The sequence below is a fragment of the Phalacrocorax carbo genome, chromosome 2 (genome assembly GCF_963921805.1).
Source record: "Phalacrocorax carbo chromosome 2, bPhaCar2.1, whole genome shotgun sequence".
NCBI classification, from domain to species: domain Eukaryota; kingdom Metazoa; phylum Chordata; class Aves; order Suliformes; family Phalacrocoracidae; genus Phalacrocorax; species Phalacrocorax carbo.
Window position 1 is genome coordinate 54,245,341 of NC_087514.1, and position 22,659 is coordinate 54,267,999.

At 39.4% G+C, this 22,659-nt stretch overlaps 1 protein-coding gene across 1 annotated transcript in view; it reads right to left on the minus strand.

Moving 5' to 3' along the window:
- The window catches only part of MYOM1 (myomesin 1), an 80,894-nt gene that overhangs the window by 47,335 nt on the left and 10,900 nt on the right, over window positions 1-22,659 (minus strand). The window contains exons 3-11 of the mRNA XM_064442930.1: window positions 20,123-20,260; window positions 15,723-15,933; window positions 13,875-14,032; window positions 9,792-9,884; window positions 8,775-8,863; window positions 8,587-8,649; window positions 6,201-6,365; window positions 5,449-5,610; window positions 1,925-2,066 (exon numbers count right to left, since the gene is read on the minus strand). Of these exons, the coding sequence (XP_064299000.1) occupies window positions 1,925-2,066; window positions 5,449-5,610; window positions 6,201-6,365; window positions 8,587-8,649; window positions 8,775-8,863; window positions 9,792-9,884; window positions 13,875-14,032; window positions 15,723-15,933; window positions 20,123-20,260 (1,221 nt within the window). The remainder of the gene's footprint in view (window positions 1-1,924; window positions 2,067-5,448; window positions 5,611-6,200; window positions 6,366-8,586; window positions 8,650-8,774; window positions 8,864-9,791; window positions 9,885-13,874; window positions 14,033-15,722; window positions 15,934-20,122; window positions 20,261-22,659) is intronic.

Here is a 22,659-nt window from a genome sequence, read left to right on the forward strand (position 1 = left end):
TGAACTGAGGAAGGGACACAAGCAGAACTCACTTCACTCTTTAAACCCTCCAGAGCATGCACCAGGATGCTTAGGGAGTGTCAGCTTTAGCATACATGAAGGCACATGAAATACATATATCTTTCGCAGTTGCCAGAATGCCACTAGTTCATCTTTCGTGCACAGTGCTCCACTGTACGTCCTGCAAAATGATGGGCTTCACATGGTGTGGAGACCTCCGTTTTAAGTTCTGTGACCAGCCCAGCACACAGATGGCTGTGACTAAGGTTGAAGTCAGGCATTCAGCTGGACCCTGCTTCAAACACCTCTGGGGCCGCCAAGGGAGCCTGTGGTATGGTGGCTGCAGCCACTGCAACGACAAGACCCAGCGAGGCGGTGCTGGTCACGCTGCTGCTAAGCCTCACACCTGGCAGGAGGCTGGTTTCTGTCAGAAGGAAGAGATAACCAGGAGCAGGGAGGGATCATAATGACTTCAGCTCAGGGAGACAGGAAGAGCCCGTGGGCATGGCTTCCCAGTATCCAGCAACATGGTCAAGGGGATCATGAACTAGCAGCTCGGGAAAGACTTTTTATTGCTGCTGAGATATCTGCCAAAGCGAATGTTACAGTGCCTACCCAGATTTCTTAGTAGATGTGTCTCTTTTCCGGGAATTGCTACCGTCTCCCTCAGAGCAGTTTTGTGGTCCTGGCTTCTGCTGGGGGTGAAGGATGCCTGATCTTCACCTCTAACATTAGCACAGACCAATCCTGCTGCCTTGAGCAACACACTCACAGTGTGAGACAGTTAGGGGCTACCCTGGCTGAATATTTGGGTGCCTAAATACCTTCAGTGGGATCAAATACTGGAGAGCAGCAACAAAGCTTTGAATTTAGGAGCAAATGTAGAATAAAGGAGGTGATCACAAGAGAAAAAAGAAAAACTCCATTTGTCCTTGAATAGCCTAGTTTTAAAATGAGATTCTATTTTTCAGAGTCTAGTCTTGTCTTTCGTTTAGGATTTTTCAATGAAATGTTAAAGAGCTGTAGCTTAGACCTAGCACTACCTAGTAACAGCAGCAACTGGCACTCATAAGTTATCAAACCAGTAAAATTATATTTGAATTGAATGTACTGATGTTAGATTTGTTTCACAAACCAATGCTCTGTTTTTACTCATATATAATTTATGTATATACAATGGCATAATATACTGGCATATTTTTATATATATACACATATATATATATATAAAATGTTTGGGTTTTTTTTTACATGCATCTGAATAAGACCACAGGAACTCCTGTTACTGGAATCGAAACAAATATTACCAGCTCTGTAGATCATTGCAATCAAAATAGTGACTGAATTTATTAAATCCTGACCTTCTGGAGTCCTGCCACTGTGTGACTCATTCAGATTTCATATTTTTAAAAATTATTTCCAATTCTTGTTTTTGCAGAGAAAAAACACATAAGCATGATCTGCATGTGTCAATCTAAGATCTTGGAAAACAACAGCACATAAAAGAAATCCAACTCCCTTTGAGATAATATTTTGCTTTCTGGTAGGTGGCAACTATTTGGAAAGGGGCAGTAGAGCATTGATACAGAAGGAGCCACAGCTGTCTGATGAAGGAGCCAATCTTGTAAGCTACCAAACTGCAAAGTCCTGAGGCCTCTCAAGCCTCACGAGGAGCAGTGAGGGCTGAGTTATGCAGTGTCTTGCAGAATCTTTTCTAAGTAGTTAAATGAAGCAGGACATAATTCTTTCCATGAAAGTTACATCAGGCCCAGCCAATCTAAAACAAAAAAGTCATTTTATTCTGGCTAGCAACAAGAATGAAAATAACAATGACCATTTTTTTGCACGCTTTTCAATATGCTTTTAGGTTTTTGAGTTAGAATGTGCAGCAATACGAATTCTCTAGTCTGGCGTGCTCACTGACCTGTCAATGAAATATCCAAGGATGGGGTTTCCTCCATCAACAGCGGGCTGCTTCCAGGAGACAATGACATAATCTTTGTTGGCATCTAAGCACTGCACATCCAGTGGTGCACCAGGGGCTCCGGGGATTTCAGCATCAGCATCTATGAGGACGGAAATATACATTTCCAAATGTGAACCACAGTTCTTTCACAATTATTAAGCTTTAAGGACCGAACTCTGTTCCTACTGAGCCAAAAAAAGAAGTTCCATCCCTAGCTTCAAAAATTATTTGTTTTTATATTGCCAGTGTTTTTCTAGGTTTTGGTTTTCTCTTTGCCACATTTACAAATACTTACTATGTTACAGTTATTTTAAATAAAATTAGCAACATGCATTCTGGTTAGGTAGCTGCCACAGAGATAGCTGAAAGAAACACTTGGCAGACTATGTATTTACCTGCTGTTCTACTTAGGAGAAGAGTCTAATGTCTTGCCTTACAGCCGGGCAATAGCTCAATCAAAAGTATGTACCCATTGTATATACAGCACTGCATTAAACATCCTGTCTCCACACATAGGCATTGGGGGTTTTTTTGGTTAGCTATGAACTGCAAAGCCTTTTGAAGCCTAATTGTATTGCACATACATTATCATTGAGGTATATAACCTTCATAAGGATGAGCATATTGTTCCTTTCAAATATTAATCACAAATCTAGGACTGCTGGTGTCAAAGGGCCTTGACTCCAGCACCAGCTTCTGGACATATCTTATCTAAAGCTTTAAAAAACAGATCACAGTGCTGGGCACTGGGGAATTTTACTGTGTACACAGTCAGAGTCTGATTTGTGAGATGGGGTAATTTTCATGTAGAGAAAAATAACCTTGCAGGACAATTGCATGAAAGATTTTCAAAGAAGAGAGGTTGTTTCTCTGCAGAGTGACATCAATTTGTACAATTACATGTAGCATTTTTCAAGCCCTGTTGTGAGCTACTTTAAAAGAGGATCTGACTCAGACAAGGAAGATATATATTCCTGAAGAAAAAACCAATTTGCTAATAAATACTATTCAAACATTCCTTCTAAACCCCAGACTTCTTTAAAAAGTTCAATGTTTAAAAGCATTACAGGATTTTGTATTACAATATACAGTAATCCCTATTTTTCATGCTTTTGATTTTCAGAAAAAAATGCCTTATAAGAGTATTTACCATGCTTCATTAAGTAAAACAGTAGTCTTCAGAACCTCTCACACACACACTTTACACTGTGTCTTCTCTTAAAGACAGAGTAGCATCACATGGAGCTTTTGAAGCTGCACCAAAGTTACCGAGTCCAGGTTCTAATTACAGCTAACTTGATGCATTTTTAAAAATGATAATGTACAGAGGGAGCAATCCAATTTAACATAATAAAATAATAAGAACATTAAGAGTAATAACAATATGTCTTCCATGATCTCTGTACGAAAGGTTTTAATTGCCCATATTTACCACTTGATGGAACATGAGACCCCCCCCGTTTCTTTCCAAGACAGACTGGGAAATAGCTGGGGCAACCTGCATTGCTGATCAGTCTCAGAGAGGCTAGGATTTAATCCGTGATGGCTTGTTGACAAATGCTGACCTGTAGCCATGACAGAAGAATCACACATGCGCTCTAAGCCTGTCTAAAGACCTACTGTTTAGTGCATTGCTCACTTCCATTGAAACACAGGGATTTCTATGTGTGACACAGAAAGGCAACTGCTTGTGCTTAGATACCATAGCTAGCCATTTATAGCAAATTTGTCTACACTTTAGAGGGAGCAGTGAGGAACATACTAGCCAGCTGAGGCTGTGGAGACCATTTAAGTAGGAATGGAGAATATTATTAATCTAATTAGAATTTAGCAAACATACTAATTGGCTAGTAAAATACTCTGGTGGAAGGGGTAGTGGGTTCGCAGTCAGGTCATACCTGTGTTGCTAGAAGATGTAAAAAGAACGAGAGTGATCATTTATTTATAGGCAGCACAATTTGAAACAAAGCAAGAAAGACAAGTTCTATTTCTTGCCACAGATACTCATTTCAGTAGACTCTTTCTTCAGGTGATGAAAACATCTGCCTCAGTCATATTTTCTGAGCAGGCTGTTATCTCACACAGCTCTGCTGGACTTGGCAACACAGTGCCATTCTGGGCATGGTCTCAGAGCCAAGAATTTCCAGAGCCTTTGAATTAGCATTACACACTTCAGCTGCTTTTAGCAGCTGGGACAGATATAGAATCAGCACGCAACCTGATAGCCATGGCTCCTTTTAAAGAAATATTTCTTTAATAGAAATTCAAGGAAGTTTTTCATGGTATAAGCAAACAACACCCAGAGAAATTATATTTTAATTCTACACTTTGCTGCTTTACTTTAGAGAATCACAGAATGGTTGAGACTGGCAGACAACTCCAGAGATCGCCTAGTCCAATCTCTGGCTCAAAGCAGGGTCAGTTAGAGCTGGTTTCCCAGGACTGTGTCAAATCAGGCTTTGGATATCTCCACAGCCTGTCTGGGTAACCTGTTCCAGTATTCAACTACCCTTGCAGTAAAAGAAGTGGGTTTTTATGTTAAATGAGCTTTTCTGTATTTTAATTTGTGTCCATTGCCTCTTTCCCCAGCACTGGATACCACTGAAAAGTGCCTGGCTCTGTCCTCTTTACTTCCCTCCCCATGAGCATTCTCTTCTCCAGCTGAACAGCCCCAGCTCTCTCAGCTGTTCCTCATATGAGAGATGCTCCAAGCCCTTAATCACCTTCACAGCCCTTCACTGGACTCACTCCAGTGAGTCCATGTCTCTTTCGTACTGGGGAGTCCAGAACTGGATCCAGGACTCCAGATGAGTCTCACCAGTGCTGAGTAGAGGGGAAGTATCACCTCCGCAACCTGCTGGCAATGCTCATCCTAATGCAGCCCAGGATGCCACTGTCTTTCTTTGTGTCAAGGGCACATGTTCATCGTGGTGTCCACCAGGACCCTCAGGGTCTTTTCTGAAGAGTGGCATTCCGGCCAGTCAGCCCCAGCCTGTACTGGCGCATGAGATTATTCTTCCCCAGGTGCAGATCTTTGTGCTTCCCTTCCACTGTATTTTTTCCTGCATTATGCATTAGAGGGAATGCCTCAAATGGTTCACAAAATCTTGATCAGAAGATTGGAGTTTAGCTAGCAGTGAGATGTTTACAAAAATACATTTTAAAGTTATTATGTATATTTTTCATCTTTATGACTTATATTCAGTACTCTTCACAGGCTGAAATAAAGAAAAAGTAGTGAGTTAGCATCAACACGCTAAATTTCCTCTCCAGAAAGCCAGTGGTGACACCAACGCATGAGATAGGCATTTAATTTTTCCAGCGATAACAATTGGAAGCTATATTGCTAGAATCTATTAACAGAAAATAATTATTCTTGTTTTTTTATTGGGGAAAAAAGCACCCCAAATGTCTGAGACTGATTTTGCCAGCTTGTTTTCCTCATTTCTGTAGTGAGTTTCATTCACAAGACAGTATCCTACCTCGAACAAAGACGTAATTGCTGTATTCTTCATAGTAGTCTCCCATCACCACTCGTAGAGTGTAAAGACCTTCATCTTCCTTGTTTGCATGAGTCAGTGTTAATGTAGCTCGCTCCCCACTCCAGTGCATCTGGACCCATTTGGATGGTGTAATAAGAACACCTAGAAATTAGAGATTTTCATTACGAGAACCAGCTGGATCTACTGAGGAATAGATTCCGAATACAGAGAATATATTGGAATAGACTGGAAATACACAAGAGACCATTCTTATTATGCAGCTTTCTGTCTTTGAACACAATCATAAATTACAGCTAATTCTGCTCTCATGCCAATTTTGTCTTCGTTTTCAAAGTGTGACTTCAGAAAGCAACAACTTTTTTTATCAGCTGTTGCACAACATATTTGTCCAACTGCTTAAGAAATATCTTGGCTTATAAATAAATAGTGAAAGCTGTGTGGGCTATGTAGGGCCACACAGATGTTGGAGCTGATAGAAATGCTTCCAATTTAAATTTTTTTTACGAAAGAAAAAAATCCCTAGAAGATGTTTTCAAGGTGCTTTGTCATTTTCTAATTGTGGTTCCACTTCAAAACATTAAATTTTGAAAAATTTTTAATTGAAAAAGAGAAAATATTACTGTTTGGAAATCTGAGAAGGTGATGACCAAGTCATAACATTCACATATGTTGGAAAAAGTAAAGATTTACATGAAAGAAGTTTGTATTTTTTTCTTGTAAAACATTCTCACCATTTCTGTACCATTCAATGTCTGGTTTGAAGCGCTTGATATCAGGATTGATGACAACTGTGCAGCCCAGACTCATTGTCTCACCCTCTCTCCCAAAGGCTACATCAAACTTGTCGACAAAGCTGATTTCAAATCTGGAAGCATAGCCATGAGGTGTAACGCCAACTGTATAAGGGGAAAACAAATCTGAGTGTTTACTTTTTCTTTCCTTTTGTGGCAAGTGTAGGAAGCAGAAGTACCCACTGATTATGAATACAACCTCAGGTAAAGTTTAAGGTATAAATAGGAACAATATATATTTAGTCATCTTCTTCAGAGGTAATTGCAGTGTTAAATAATCCAAGCTCTTGCTATCACAGAGAATCAACTATTTCTTTGTTCATCAAACTCTAATTCTTACATCTAGTTCATCTTATCAGGGAGAGGCTCCTGCAGAATTTCATTCCAGAATTTCCAAAATTTCAGATCCATCATTTTATCATTTTAGCATAAGGTTTGTTTTATAACTTTAAAAGACTTCTATCTATGATTAATGATTTGTTCAGGTCAAGCTGATCTTTAGCTTACGTGGTTCTTCTCTTTCTCTTTTTTAACTTCTTGCTCTACCTCAGGGCACTCAGGTGCCCACTCAGCCTTCATTTTTATAAGCCTTTGGGGGGTGTGTGTGTGTTTTGATATAAAATGAGCTCTCCATTCCCACATGCATTCAGGTAGCCTGTTTCTGTACTTGCTCCTGAGTTCATCTTTTCTGATGCTGTGTGATCCAAGTTGTGCAGTGTTCCAGTCAGAATATCCTAAGTGCCTTTGCTGGTTTTGTCTGGGGTAGAGTGAATTTTCTTCATAGTAGCTAGTATGGGGCAATGTTTTGAATTTATGCTGGAAACAGTGTTGATAACACAGGGATGGTTTCGTTACTGCTGAGCAGGGCTTACACAGAGTCAAGGCCTTTTCTGCCTCTCACCCCACCCCACCAGTGAGTGGGCTGGGGGGGCACAGGGAGCTGGGAGGGGGCACAGCTGGGACAGCTGACCCCAACTGACCAGAGGGATATTCCATAGCACATAATGCCATGCTCAGCATATAAAGCTGGGGGAAGAAGAAGAAACGGGGAGACGTTTGGAGGGAGGGTGTTTTGTCTTCCCAAGTAACCATTATGTGTGATGGAGCCCTGTTTTCCTGGAGATGGCTGAACACCATGGGAAGCAGTGAATGAATTCCTTGTTTTGCTTTTCATGTGTGCACAGCTTTTGCTCTACCTATAAAACTGTTTTTCTCTCAACCCATGAGTTTTCTCACTTTTACTCTTCTGATTCTCTCCCAATCCTACTGGGGGTGAGAGAGTAAGCAACTGGGTGGAGCTTAGTTGCTGACTGGGGTTAAACCGTGACAGTGCCTTACACTTGTACTGCACATACATGGCACAGGGGCTTCCATGTTTCTTTTGAAAACAGCTCAGCTGATAAAACCTAGGGTCACATTTTCCTTTTCAAGAATTGCCCTACACTGATAGGTATCAGTCTTCCTGTGATCAATGAATATATGCAGATCATCGTCTGTCTTTCCCATAGCCAAAATAATAAATTAATATATAATTATGATATATAATAATAAATGTATTAACCCAATTATATTGGAATTAATGTGGCCTTGCATTTTGTAATTTGGTACCTCATCTTGTTTCTATTATTTCAGAGCTTCAGTATATAAATGCCAGCTAGTATGGCTTTGCAGCATATGTCTGTTTCTCTTTGTGCTGCTACAATAACAGAAACATCCATAAGTCTCATCTGTGAAGCCTTCCATGCGCAGGGCACCTAGGGCATTTGACGCACATGACATACATGGGTGGATTGTCTTAACACCATGCAAGTATCTATGCAATACTGTAAATCACTTCAAAATGTGGGGTTCTCAGGCAAAACAAACTACAATTTTTACCTTTATATATCCAAAATATTCAAATCAGGTTCTGGCTATTTGATTCTTTTCTACGCATTTTTGCAACGCATGGAACTGCATAGCAGTGATCAAGAACGATTCAGCCAACTACTCTACTTATGCACATGCACCCTCTAACTTTTTCTTCAGGACATGTTTTACATATTGCAAAAGATGAAATGTCTCTCTTTTTGACAGATTTTATTCCACAGCAAAGTGCCATATTAAAAGGATGTTTCTTATATAAGCAAATAGCCATAGACCTAGAAGGCAATGCCACTTTCCTCTATAGGGTAGGCCAACACCACCTGAAATTGCAGAGCTCAGTAACTTTGTAAATCAGACCTGCTTCCTTTTTAAATAATGTTCCAAAATATTCTACTTAGTCATTTGTCATGATGGCACTACGGTAAATGGATGTGTCAGAAAAACATATATTGCAACTTACAGCCCAGAGGCATGGAAACACTTCCGGCATGCAGAAGACTTGCATCAATTTCTCCTTTGTACCCTAGACAGAAAAAGAACAACTCCAGTCACTATCACCAAGAGGCAAAGTCTCTCTGAGCCACAAAACCCAAATAAGTAATGTGCATCTTAACAAAACCCCCCAAAGCAAATATTTTGCAAACCTACTCTTTACCACGAGGGAAGCATAAGCCGAAATTTCTCCTTTAACATTCATAGCAGAGGCCCGATACTGAGCAGTGTCATCAAAATCACATCTAAAATGATAGAAATGGTTAGGCAGGGCACGCATTTATTCCTTGGCATAGCCTCTCCTGTGTTTTATATTAAAGAAAGCCTCAGAAATCTGGGTAAAATCTATAAGAAGTAAAAGCTTGGGAGACAGACACACTGGACACTGGACCTATTGTAGCCATTAAGTTTTTCTCAATGTTAAAAGTCCAGTGTTTGAAATAAATATCTATTTTCAAATTTCACTAACAGATTTGAAATTGAGAACACAGCAGAAGTAGGAAAAAACTGTCTGATAGTATTTATCTAAGTTATCTCTAATTTACTGTCTCCTACTGAGACATGACTAACGTGGAAGCTGTAGAAATGGTAGATATCATAAAATATTTTCAAAGGGCACCTACCAGTATCTAAATGTCAAATCTAGGTTGCTGCTGATTGTCAAATTAGGTGATTAGGTCTCATATTTTTGATGGTTTTTAATGCAAAGTGACTGCAAAAATTTCTCATTCGAAGGATGAGTACCATTGAAGATCTTCCTTGTGTATAAGTGAGGACATCTCAGTTCTGTTCCTCATTTCAGTAGGAATCAGGAACTTTGCTATATTTGAAAAACAGTTAACTCACATGTTTTTACTCTGAACTAGATTTTTCTCATGTTTAACTGTACTCAGGCCGCAGACAAATGGAAAAAGTAATCAAAAATGTCCAGCGTGTTCCTGACTCAGCCATAAATAGAAAAATAATCCAGATAAATTACTCATTTAGGTAAATCACATATCCTCCACTGAAGAAAACCAGAACTGCTTCAACATTTACTGGGCAGCATTCACCTCAGCTGTACAAACTTGATATCTCTCATATCCCCAAGAGATTTGTTCACATTTTGCAGGTCTCAGTCTCTAGCAACATTTCATCTTAAGGTATTTGTTAAATTATCTAGTATTCCCTTACGTGCTAATCTCCAGTGAGTGCAGCCCATATCGACTTTCAATGATATACTTGCCAGGGTGAGTCTGTACATTGATGGGCACGTTATTTTTGTACCTATGGAAAAGCAAAGAAACAGTATGTCACAAACGGAAGTGTATAATTACATACTTTAAAAGGTTAAGTGCTTGATGTTTGAAATAGAACATTGGTTTCTGCATGTTTCTCCCAGCCAAACTGTAGTCTAATTTGCTGGGAAGACATTACGTATCTTTGGAAGCTTAACCTTTCTCTTTTTCTCTTTGATCTGCCCCCGGTGATATTTATTTTCTAATTAAAAGGACAAAAAAGACTTGAATGGGATGAGAATCAGTTTATTTTACCATGAAATTCATGTTACTACCTGTAAAGGAATGGAGGAGTCACATGAGCAACATCTCAGAGTTTTGTGAATTGCAAACAATGAAAAATCTGTAGCATCCTTACCTACTAGCTATCGTACACATTTTGTTTAGTTTGCATATTTGATCTAGTTTTAAAACCTTCATATTCACAAAAATGTCAGGTAGAAGGCTTTTTTTTTTACTTGCATGGCTAAATTGACAGAAGCCCCAACAGGGTTAGACTGGTAAAGAAAAATTGTCTTGCTGATAAAGTGCATTGCAGTGAGGGATCTGGCAGAAGCTGTGCTACAAAAAACTTCTCTGCCTTTACAGGTATACTCTATGAGTGTTTTCTGGTACAGGTATATCTTCAGGTAGAAAAAGTTTGCTGTTCAAAATTCCCAGTAAGTAATTTGAAGGAATGAACCAGTACTGATCAGGAGTGAGCTGGCACTGCTGATTTCAGAATTCATATAAACAGCTTGAGACTCACAGAAGGAGAGTTCAGTGGTTCATGGTCAATTCTTCCTCACCAATTATTGCATAAAAAGTCACTCATTCTGGACAATGCCTGGTGTAACCAAGTAAATGTTTGAGTGAATCCTGTCTTAAGTAAACACTAGTAATATGGAAAAAACTGGTAATAGGAGTCTCATAAAGTTACATACTGAATTGTATTCTGTACATTTGGGATCAATATGAGGTCTATTGAGAAAGAATGTTTCCTAAGATAGTGTCTTCTTTAACATAGCTTTCCTTGTGCTCTATAAGGTGCATATGTAAGGGTAGTAGAAATATAAATGATGATAGATAAAAGTATCTTCATCTTTTATTTCATGTAGCTTAAATAAACCTTTCTCTTCATAAGTCATAACAGATATCCAGCCAAACAGCTTTGTTCCTTCATTTCAGATTTTAAATTTCAAATCTCTTACGATTTTCAGTCAGGAAAGGGAACTGGTCTGGTGTCAGTGGCTTGCCCCACTTCACCAGACAAGTCAGTAATAAGCAATTTCATTTTTACAAGAATATTATTAGTTTAATATATCTCAAGATGAAGCTATATCCACAATAAATCTGAAAATTGCCTCTCAGCACTTCAGTGTTGTGGAATAAAGAAAATTTCCCTGGCTACAAATATTTGGGCACAGTGATACACTGGGATTATTCCAAGTGCCAAAGTAAGCAAGGATCATAACCTCTAATGCTTTTCATCCTGATCTTCCTCTCAGCAAGATGTCTATGAAATGCAGGGCAATGCTCTCTGTTCTGGACTTCAAACAGTTGCAGAGATGCTTGACCTCATTGCAGATCTCCTACTGTATTATCCTGACTTACAGCAAAGAATAATACATGGGTCCAGTAAGAGTAATCCATTCACCACCACTCTTCGCCTGACCTGTGTAATGATGCCCCCCAGACTGATCTGCCTGGGAATGTCTGGGTGTCTTTATAGTCCATGTACTGTGTCAAATAGTTTAGAAAATAGAATAATGCCATCAGTTCCTAATATTTTCCAGGGAATATGAAATCCTGTGAAACAGGGCTTGACTCCATAATCTCTTTAACTTTTCTCCAAAGGGCTGGGCAACCCTTGGATCCTGTTGGCAGCAAAGGCGTTTGGTAGCACGTGGTGCTGTGCAGAAACAAGCTTTAACTTAGCCATGCCAGCAGTGAGAAGACTTTCACTTTTGTCTTCATTATCAGGTTAGTAAAAAATAGTTGATCCGATTTTCACTTATTTGTTTTTATCTATGGAAAGAATAGATGTGTTAGAGGGACCACTTGTTATTTCTGGAAACGCAAATTCCAGAACAGCCAAGTCATTAGCTAATGTTGGACTGCAATGTCCCACTGTCATTATGCACTGATAGTTTATGCTTTCTGCTACTGGTTTCAAATGTCCTGGGTTTTCCATATGCTTTTTCCAGGGGAGTCAGAACAGCTGCATCAGACAGGCTTTCTCTAGAGAAAGTTCATGAAGCTTTATACTTTTTCAGGCACAGCATGAAAAGGTCTTTATTGCTTATACAAAGGGTGACTGCTTGGAATACACAACTGATATTTCGTTAGAAACACTGAATGAAAGCTGACAGATCCGGGTCAGCACTGTTCTGTGTCTCAGAGCAAAGGCACCTACTGAAATGGCTGTGAACTCTTTTTTTCCATTAGTAGCCTGCGGTGATCTGAAATCCCTTTGGAATTCAGATGTAGGGTAAAATGATGCGTTAATTTCCACCATCTACATTTAGCACTTTGATGAAAGGCTGGTTCACAGTGAGAGCAAAGGCAGACAGCTGAAAGCTTGGTTTAACCACGTCAGGGTTCTGGGATAAGGTGAATCTCAACCAAAGTGAAAATGACCCTGTTCTTGCGTTCTTGGTTAGGATTCAGGTTACAGAGCTGGATTACAGCCATGAGCGTAGCTGACCATTCCTAAATCCAGCTGAGACCAGACCCGAAGGATTTGTCTGGAATCCTCTCTAGGAGGAATGTCAAAACAGACACTCACAAAGCTTACATGATGGGAAAAATGTGTCCATGCAATGCCTGGCTAATGGTTGTCATAATCTAAGGAGAGAGATCAAGTGGATTCATGGGCATCAGCTCTGGCCTATTAATGTACCCCTTAGTAGCACTTTTTATCAAACCCTGAGATTAAGGATTTTAAGACCTAAATAAACACAGAGTCCATTAAGCAATTCAAGTAGTAAATTGCAAAATATGAGTGTTACTTAACATCACCATATGGTAAATGTTTTCTGTTGTCTCCACAAATAGAATCTCCATAGGACTTACTCCTAATTAATGCTTAACGCTGAACTCAGGCTTGTTCTCTGTTCATTTTACAGACACATACATATGTTTTATATACACATTCTGGAAGAATCTTAAATTAAATAATGAGCATCAAATCTCATTTTGTGTTTAAAAAAAAGTTATTACCTATTCTCTAAACCACGTGATGGTATCTTTGTAGCATGAAACAGATAAGAACAGCTCAAGAGATGGTGAGGCACCAAAGCTTCAGAAGTCACTGTTAATTGAGCTAAATTCAATTCCAGTCAGGTTGAACTTTAACCCAAGAGTCAAGTTAGACCTTCAGCCATGATTAAGAGTATACTTTGGAGTTCTTACAGTAAAGATTTAGTCCAAGGACCATTCAAGTGAATAGAAAGTTTCCAATAGACTCCAAAGCTTTCAGAAGATTTGGGTGGTTCTGGATCTACCTGCAGTCTTTGACTTCAAATAATTACGATGTGTCTGCTATGAACATCCTGCATCAGGAGATTTCAGTTTCATTCAGTACTGTAACTGCTGAGCAGCCAAGCAGCTCGTCCTTAACCAAAGCATGCTTTAATGCTTCAGGGACTTTAAAGGCATTTGTAGACTAAACAGAAGTATTTGGAAAATGTTATTTTAAGGATAGTACTGGTGATAAATTAAACTGCTTTTTCCTTCATCAACAGACAGAACGAATATATCGGATGTCTCTATGAAAAAAAAAATCTATGTATTCCTATTCTTTTTATACAAAGTATTATTTTGCCTTTTAATATTTTGCTTTCTTTTTGAACATGGTGACTTGAAAGGTGTTTGACAGGCCTCTGTACCTGATGTTTTTTATGGAACCTGTATCTTTCCAGAAAAAATACCACATTCACTCAGATGACTTCAGATATTGGTTATGTGGTGACGTTCAGTGCTAGAGATGCAAACTTACCATGTTACACGGGGTGCTGGCCAGCCAGCCACAGAACAATGAAATTTGACATTTTGCTTTTCCCAGATGGTGTGGGAACGAGGCTCGATAACAAACTCAGGAGCATGTAAAAGTTTATCTTGATTCAGCTTTTTGTGGAATGCCTGAGTCTCTTCTAGCTGGAAAAGAAGCATTTGTTTATAAACTCCAGCAGTTATAAGTGCAAATTATTAATACACAAAAAGCATATTTTAAAGAGCATTAAAAACTATGTAATTTTAATTTTAAAATCCAAATAGACATACCTAATGTATTTATCTCACCTGGTCAGGAAAAACAAGTTTTCAGCTTCAAGAAGCTCTCCTTCCAAAAAAGCTAGGTTTGATTCTACTGGGTTTTCTTCCTTAAAACTACTTTAAGTAAAATAATTTTCCACATTTAATTTTTTTTAATACAGCATGAAAGGCGAAATAGGTCTGAAACTCAGATGTCTTCTGTAATTTTGCTGTAATGCAAGATTGTGTATGCCTAGATCATCTCTGACAGACCTGCTCTCAAACCTTTCCTGCTGTTTCAACTGCTTGGTTATCCACAGAGCTGAAAAAAAAAATCCTAACATACTATAAATCTTGCTTTCTGCAAACGAAACTATTTATTTTTGCCCTAGCTTTCACATATATGGAGAATTACAGGTCCCTGTATTAAGGTTGTAAAAAGAAGACAGCTTTCATAATCCTCTTGGTCTTTTACAAATTGCGCAATACCTATTTTCTTTACAATTGTTGTTTCTCAGTCTGGACAGGTTCTACTTGTCCTCAACATTCATAAAACAGTAAGTACTGATTATTAGAGGTCCAACAGTCTCCAACACAATTAAATAATTGCCTCCTATGTTTTAATGACATTACTTTTGTTAACACACTCTAGAATGGCATTTGTTTTTATACAGCAGTGGCTGACATTAAATTGACTGACATTTAATTTGTGACCTGTTATAACTCCTAGATCCTCATCTACTTCCACCTAGCCAGGCATTCCTTGTTTACTGGTTCTTTTCCTTCTATGTGTAGTAATTTCCATTGGTTGTTATCAAATTTCACCTTCACTGGTTTTGAACTTATTTTGAATTTTTACCTTGTCCTTCAGAGTGTTTACACTCTTTCCAACCTCGTGTCATGAGGATATAAGCATATCACCAATTCTTCTGCTAAATCATTAATAAATTTGCTAAACGAAACAAATTTGCACTTGATATATTCTGCCAGTCTGGCCATAACATGTTTGTAACCATGCTCTGAGTGTTATTTTTTAAGAAGTTGCACAATAACATCAAAGCTACCCACAACTAGAGAGTCACTTCCAGATGTCTTTGGCAGTTCCCTCCCTGATTTATACCCTGTGATTAAAACTCTGGGGTAAACACTTTGTACAAGCTTGTTCCCAGGCCATAAAAATCCAGAAATTACCCCATCACCTTCTTATTGGCAAGTACATCCATTGGCACCTTTCTTCTCTGCCCAGCAAATGCCTTATTGTCCAGGTGAAGGATGCTGTGCCATTCAACTAGGTGTAGGCATGACCAAAGAGCATTCCCTGGCCCCATTCTCCCTCCCTTTCTCCCAGCATAACAGAAGCGTTCCTGGTGCCTACCTCAGGCACAGTGCCTCTTTTCTTATCCACCTGACACCAAGATAACAAGATTTTAAGTGACTGAAAAGATTTCCATTGAAAATACTTCGGGTTTTTACTACCATTATTGTGAGTTCCTGTGGTGTAAATCAGAGCCCTGTTGTGCTAGGCACTTTACAAACACCAAACAAACAAGACCCGTGCTGTTAACAGCCTAGGTGTTCATTTCTGCTCTTTTACCGTTTTCTTCAGGGCCACACGTTCAGCAGACTCCCGGATCGCTACTTTCCTTGATTTTTTTTCACGATGCTCCTCTTCAGAAGTTGTCTTGGCCACCTTGCTGACACTAACTCCTTCACCTGTGGCAAAAAGGTTCCTCTTGGCAACATATGCAGCACTTTCTTTAATTCTTTCCTCTTCTGTGTCTGTGATCCCACTGACACTCACTTCTCTGAAAGAATTTTTAAAAAGCAGAATCCCATTGGAAAATGCTGAGAACATATTCCATTTATACTTTCTATCAAATTAGCCAACTAGAGTGGGCACACTCTTTCATAATATATTTCTGCTTTTACGGTCTTATATGGATTCAAAGCAGAAACATGGAAGGGTACTGCAGAATGATTGGGTATTTCACTGTCTAAAGTCATGGCCATTTTCAGGGCCTTTCTGTATAACCATGCCATACACATTTTCAGTTTAACCATTATCCTGCTGTGGTTTTATATCTCCATAGCTATAAAGATTAGCGTAAGGCATACCCACAGATCTTCAGTTATTGACTTACAGCTGCAGCGTTCATAATAACACTACCAAAGGAGCAGGACATAATTGTAGCTGTATAACAATGTCCTCATTTGTGATTTATACAAAAAACCACATTACTGTATATCACAAAAAGTTCTCTTTATTCATAGAAAATTAAATCATGTAATGTTTGTAGGGTCATTATTCTTCCAAATGTTTTCAAGAAGATGATTAAGGATTTTCTTGAAGCATCCTCAGGCTTTCTACAGGGGCAAGATGCAGAGAACGGTTACTCTCAGTGGGTCCAATCCTGTTTCCATATGCACATGTGGAAGTGCCATTGCAGCCATATTGTTTTGGCACTGCCAAGACATTATAGCTGCTACAGTAGTGCATATACAGTGGGAGTTCCTTGACTTAAGGCGAAGCATCAATATCCTCCTGCTGAGTTTAGTTCATTTGGGTTAACATTAGAAGGCACACTGAAAAAAGGTTCTGTTTAAGTTCTCATGAAGTGCCATCTTGCAAGCACTATAGAGAAAGTAGCCTCTGTTTATTTCCAGAATGCACTCAAGCACAGCCTCACTATTTTAACATAAAACACTTAACTACTGCTTCAAAGAAAAAGATTAGGGACAATGATTATTTTTTCCTGTTTTCTTTAAGATTGTTAATATTATGCATTTGATGGCATATCTCAACACTCAAGGAAAATTTGGATTCAAGCCCATAATTAACTTTCCAGCCCCTTATGCTTGGGGTATGAAGTCAGTTTCGCGAGATGCAAGACAGCCAAGCAGTGGAGTGTGCTGTAAACTTAATTATGCATAAAAATTGCTCAAAAGACTAAAAAATTTACTTAACAGCACAGAACTTTGACCTCCCTCATGCGTTCACACTCTGCCGTGAACTTTCTGTGTTTCAGGCTGCTTTAACAGGATGATCCTTAAACATATCAGTGGGACGATTGATTCCCTTCACTTAGGCACATCAGCTCCCCACACAAATATAATCTGAAGCTGCAGATATATGGCAGAGATTTCTAAGGACAATTTTGAAAACTCAGTTTAATGAATATGAATGCAGCTATCTACATTCAGTTTAAATGAATCAGTGGCATTTTCTTTCAAAGGCAAGCTGACATTATTAACTCCGTAATTACAGTAGTTAAGACCTCAGCAACTTCACAGTATGGACCAGCTGCTCAAGGCATAAAGCATCTTTTCGGAGCTGATGGATATCCTCAGACTAATATAGGACTCAGCCTAGCCATCTGAAGTAGTGGTTCCCAGGTGCTTTTTATCAACAGTATTAAATATTTGGATTTGCTAATCATTTCTTCCTGTTATAATCTTCCCAGATCAAAGAGAGATGTTCCCTGAAATGACGAATGCATTCGAAACAGCACACAGCATCATTTAAGAACTGATTCTGAAGTCAAGTCTCAGGGGTTTCAGTAGCAAACTCTTTTCAAACAGAGACAATGGGATCAAACCCCAAACGGCACACACAAAATATTAATTATAGGGTATCTGCCATCCGCAGTCCTTTGGTGTAGGCTTATTAGTGGTTGCAAATAGTTTCACATCCAGGATCTTTAGCACCTATGACATTAAATCAGGCTCTGGGTGTTTGATTATCTAGAATACTGGCTGGCTGTCCTTAATTTTATCTTGCAAGGATTAGGCTAGGTGTTTAAGAAAAGCAGTTGTGAAGTGAATAATCTGAGCATGGGAGGTTTTTACAGCAGAATCTGAGGGCTCTGAAATAGAACCAAATAATAGAAATGGTGACATGGTGCTGAAGGTCATCCAACAGCACAGGCAATAGCTCTGATGAACCCACAGAGAGCTGATCTTTATAAATAACTATTCCTTGTAAAAGCTATCTGCCCATGGGAAACAACACATCAATTTCACAGGGGAATTTGGGAATGACATATAACATGCACATGGTTCAATGGGCTTCAGCTGTTATCTTTCAAACAAAAATAAATGACAGGAATGTGGCATGCAACTTCTGTGGTCTTGGCATGCAGTCGTGAACATGATGCCAACAGAAAAAATGCCTAAAACAGATACCCCAACCATTTCATGCCATGTTGAGTTGGGCACCGTAACAATCATCATATGCCCTTCTTATATTTTTTAACTAATTTTAAAAAAAACCCAACCTATTTGGGTCATTTCAGTGGCACAAAATCACACACAACTTCCTGAGCTGCCGTGTGGAAAAAGTAAGGTTGATGCCAACAACAGTAAGAAGAAGAGGAGTAATAAAAATGTAAGAATCCAACAGTATCTTTTAATGTAGGACCCCAAAGTATTGCACAGACACAAATAAGTGATGCTACACATGATCACACTGAATTAGATATTACTGTATACTTTTTTAAAAAGTGAACTAGAAAAAGGTGATTTGTTAAGATTTGTTAAGATGTTAACATGACGTGTTAAGATCAAAGGGACCTGTAAAGAAACCAACATCATCCAGGAGTACTAGCCATCAGTCATGATTTTCAACTATTGGCCAACACTATAAATTTTACTTTTGTAGAAACAAGACACAACAAGAAGGGAAGATGTTTGTGCCTGAGGGCATGGGAGACAGATGATGGTGATCTGCAAATCTACTTCTATGTAAGCAGAAACACCAGGAGAGATGCAAAAGTAGTGAGAAGCCTTGAAAATATGTTACCACAAGTTTTGTGTGAGATGTACTTATGTATTTTTATCGCAGAAGATATAGCTGAAACTCCAAAACAACAGTTTAAAAAGGCAACAGTGTGTGCTTCTGAATGTTAGTTGGATCAAAGAGCAGTGAATCTGACACAGAAATGTACAAGGGGTGAGAAAAAAATTACTCCAGGATAGTGGGAGGGAATTAATAAAAACCAAAACTGCTGGTCTCATCACAAAAGCAACACAAATGCTCAAAAGGCCAAAGCAATAACATCTCCCACTGACAAGGTGGAATTCAGTTTCACATGAAAGCACAAGTTTGGACGCAAAGCAGAAGTGACATTGGGTGTACATTAAACAGTAGACTGGCTCCCAGAAACAGCTTGGAAGTTTCCGAAGAAAAATGCTGTGCTGCAGAAGAAAGACAAGTGGAAGGAAGGTTTCTGTTCAACTGCAGGTAGGCAAGAAATTTTTCTCCTGGCCTCCAATCAGGAACCAGGTTTTCACACCACACCCTGGTATGTATTAATCTGAACAAGTGACTGTGCTCGAACTGACAGCGACTCCTAATAAAATGGGTATGACATACCCCAAAAAGGTCAGGGGAGCCTCTTTGCTCATGGTCGTTCTGGCTTCCACATAAAGTTCACATTCAGCTTTACTGAGGACACTGCTGCAGTGAGATGTATTACATCAGTAGTAACCATGCAATAAATACCACCAGCACGTGAGATAAGGATGAATCATTACGATGGATTTGAGAAAGTATTTGGTTTCATTCCAGGTTTTCCCTGTGCCAGGACAAAACATTAGCACATTATTTCATTGTTTCTATGTTTAATGCTTGGTAAGAGATATTGAATTGCAGAACAAGTCTTCCAACCAAAAGAATAAGCCAAATAATATGGACAACATGCTCATCCAGTTCCTAATAAGCAGGGTTATAACTATATCTTAATTTCATAGAAAGTGGCCCTGGGAATGTGTTCAAAACAAGGTCCAGACACCTTGGTTCATTTGTCCTGGCTCTGGATGTTCAATGTCTGATTTTCTGCCAGTCAGTTGACTTCTCGTTCTTTTTATCACTCATGTGAAGTGCAATCAATCACCTTGAGATCCATGAGTGAAAAAAAGATTAATGGATTTGTTATTTTATAATTTGTTAGTAAAAAGTCAGAAGTAAGATACCAAACATAAGGAAAATTAACATACCGTCCTGTGAATATGGGCACTGAGTAGTCTATGGCTTCATTCTCTTTGTCCTCAGATACCAAATTCTGTTTTGCTCTCTTTGCTTTGGGACTCATCTTATAGGATTGATCTTCAATCATTAAATTGGAATCTTTCAGTCTGAAATAAAAATAATATTGTTAAATTCAGAGAAAAAAAGCTGTTAAGAAACACTCCAAAATAAAATTAAAGTGCTAAAAATTTTTGCTTTCTTGTTTGATAAGCAAGAAAATATAATTTTTAATAGCCATGGCTTCAGAGTTATTAAACACATAACTAAATGCACTTTTGAAAAACTCATCATTACAAATATAACGCTGATGCCCCTTGATATTAAATCTAAACAGAGAGAAGAAACAATATACCTGACAGCAATGCACATTTAATAGCTTCTTTGTTTGGGACTTGGAGTGTTTGTATACCCGGTTTTGGTACAACCTGAAATCTCTGAGACCACTGAGTAATTCCGAATATTGTCTTTGGACTCATAACCTCTACTTTTCCAAAATTTACAGTCCTGAAATTGTCTGTCCTCAACCAAAACACTGGTGTGCAAATATATTCAAAGTAGTAAGGCATTTAAGCCTCTCTACAGAAATTCAAATTCAGAAATTGTAGGGCAGCTCAGCAACCAGTGTTGCCATTCCCGTGGTTCTCCCATACCACCCCGATCCATTGAAAGCAGAGATCTGAGTGAAGTAACACCATTTAACATAGCACAGATAAACGGAGAAGGAGTGGAAAGAGAGAAGAGCAAACCTAAGGGAAGGCTTTCCCTCCCCACCAGCCTGGGAGGGATTCTGAAGAGTGCGAAGAATATTTGAGGCAGTCATTTTGGGGTCATTTTTAACATGGTTACAGATTGTGTTGTCAGAGCTCCAAATACCTCTGTCAGCCTTTCCCAGTGCAACACGTCTCTAACACCCAGATCTGTGGAACTACCTAATTAGCTGTCAGCCTTATATAAATCCCCAAAGTATCTACCATCTCGATCTCAACATCGCCAAAGGAAATAATATGTGAGTCTGCTTCTGATCTGGAGATTTGTCTACACAGCATTAGCTTACCACTTATGTGCACAGATACAGGAGCAGAATTAAGGCGCGTGGTTTCTCAGCAAGGCTTGCTAGCCCAGACATGTACCACTAACATGGCTAATCTGCTTCCCATACCCTGGGTAGCTTACAGCGGTGTCTCTGTGCAGCATGTTGTACACATATGATCAAAACTCATGCTAGCACAGGGCCCCTGAGAATGTTGCACATACATAATGTGAGATTACAGATACATACTTGGGCTAATGTTTCTCTTAGGCTGCAGCCCTGGAAAACTACCAAGGTCCAGATGTGCCACCAACACAAGTCATAACAGGAAGAGTGCCTAATTTCCAAAATATGTGTTAACATCTATCCATGTGAGACTGTGTGTGTGAGATCACATAGGCCCAGTTTCACTCTCCCATCTTTCCTTCCTTTGCCTCTTTGTGCCTGTCCTTTTGCTCAGGATAAGTTCACTCCATACCCAGTGCCTGTTAAATCAGTCTCCCATTCTCTAGCCCTCTTAATAGCTTTCTTATTGTCTTATCTCTTCTCTTTCTCCATCTAGTTCCTTGACTGAACTTCACATCCCCTCCCACATCTGCTTTCCAGCCCTCATCTCTTTGCCCTGCCACTCCCAGCACCGTCAGTAAGAATTTCCCTTCCTTTCTGCTTAGGACCCATCTCATCAGACTGGACTGTATTTGACTTGTCCGACATCACGGTGAGGCAGTCCTCTCCTCTGTGCTCCCAGGGTGCCCACGTTTTAGCCACCATCACCAAGCCTACAGCACCATTGCCAAGAAAAGCTCGATATGGGGTGTAAAAGCAACCATGCACCAGTTCTCCTTCCTTCCTCCTCCCTCTGTATCCTGGTTTCCATGCAAACAAAAGCACAGCCAGAGAGAGACTGTGGCACACACTGCAGGACTTTACCACACCAGGCACCACTGGGTCAGCCAAGGCACAGACCAAGTCTACAGGAGAGAGATGCTGTCTTCTCCAGGGTCTGGTGCCAGGCACTGCCCAAGGCAGCCAGGAAAGGAGTCCAAAGGGGGAGGATCCAGCTTTAGGGACAGAAATCCAAGCAGAAAACACTTGGGAACAGTCCAGGCAGAGTAAAATAAAAAGGAAGAGGCAGAGTGAAACAGGGTATATCCAGTGGCCTCACTCCTGGGTTGGGCAACGATATGGTACAATCACTACAGTCAACCACAAATGCATTGGGATAACTCGTTGTCAAATGCATGGTGAGAACCATCAAAGGCTATAGTCTGTAAGGAGCAGCAGTTCTTTCCTTAACAGGTGACTTTTATTCCTGTCCTATTTTAAAATGGGACAACCCTGGAATTTTGACTCTACCAACAGATTTCCTAGGGACTTTAGGCTGAACCCTTTAGGAGACCACTTGATTCCTGGTTGTTTCTAGATCGAGAAGGATCACAGTATTTGAACTTCAATTTAAATGTCAAGAAGTTTCTA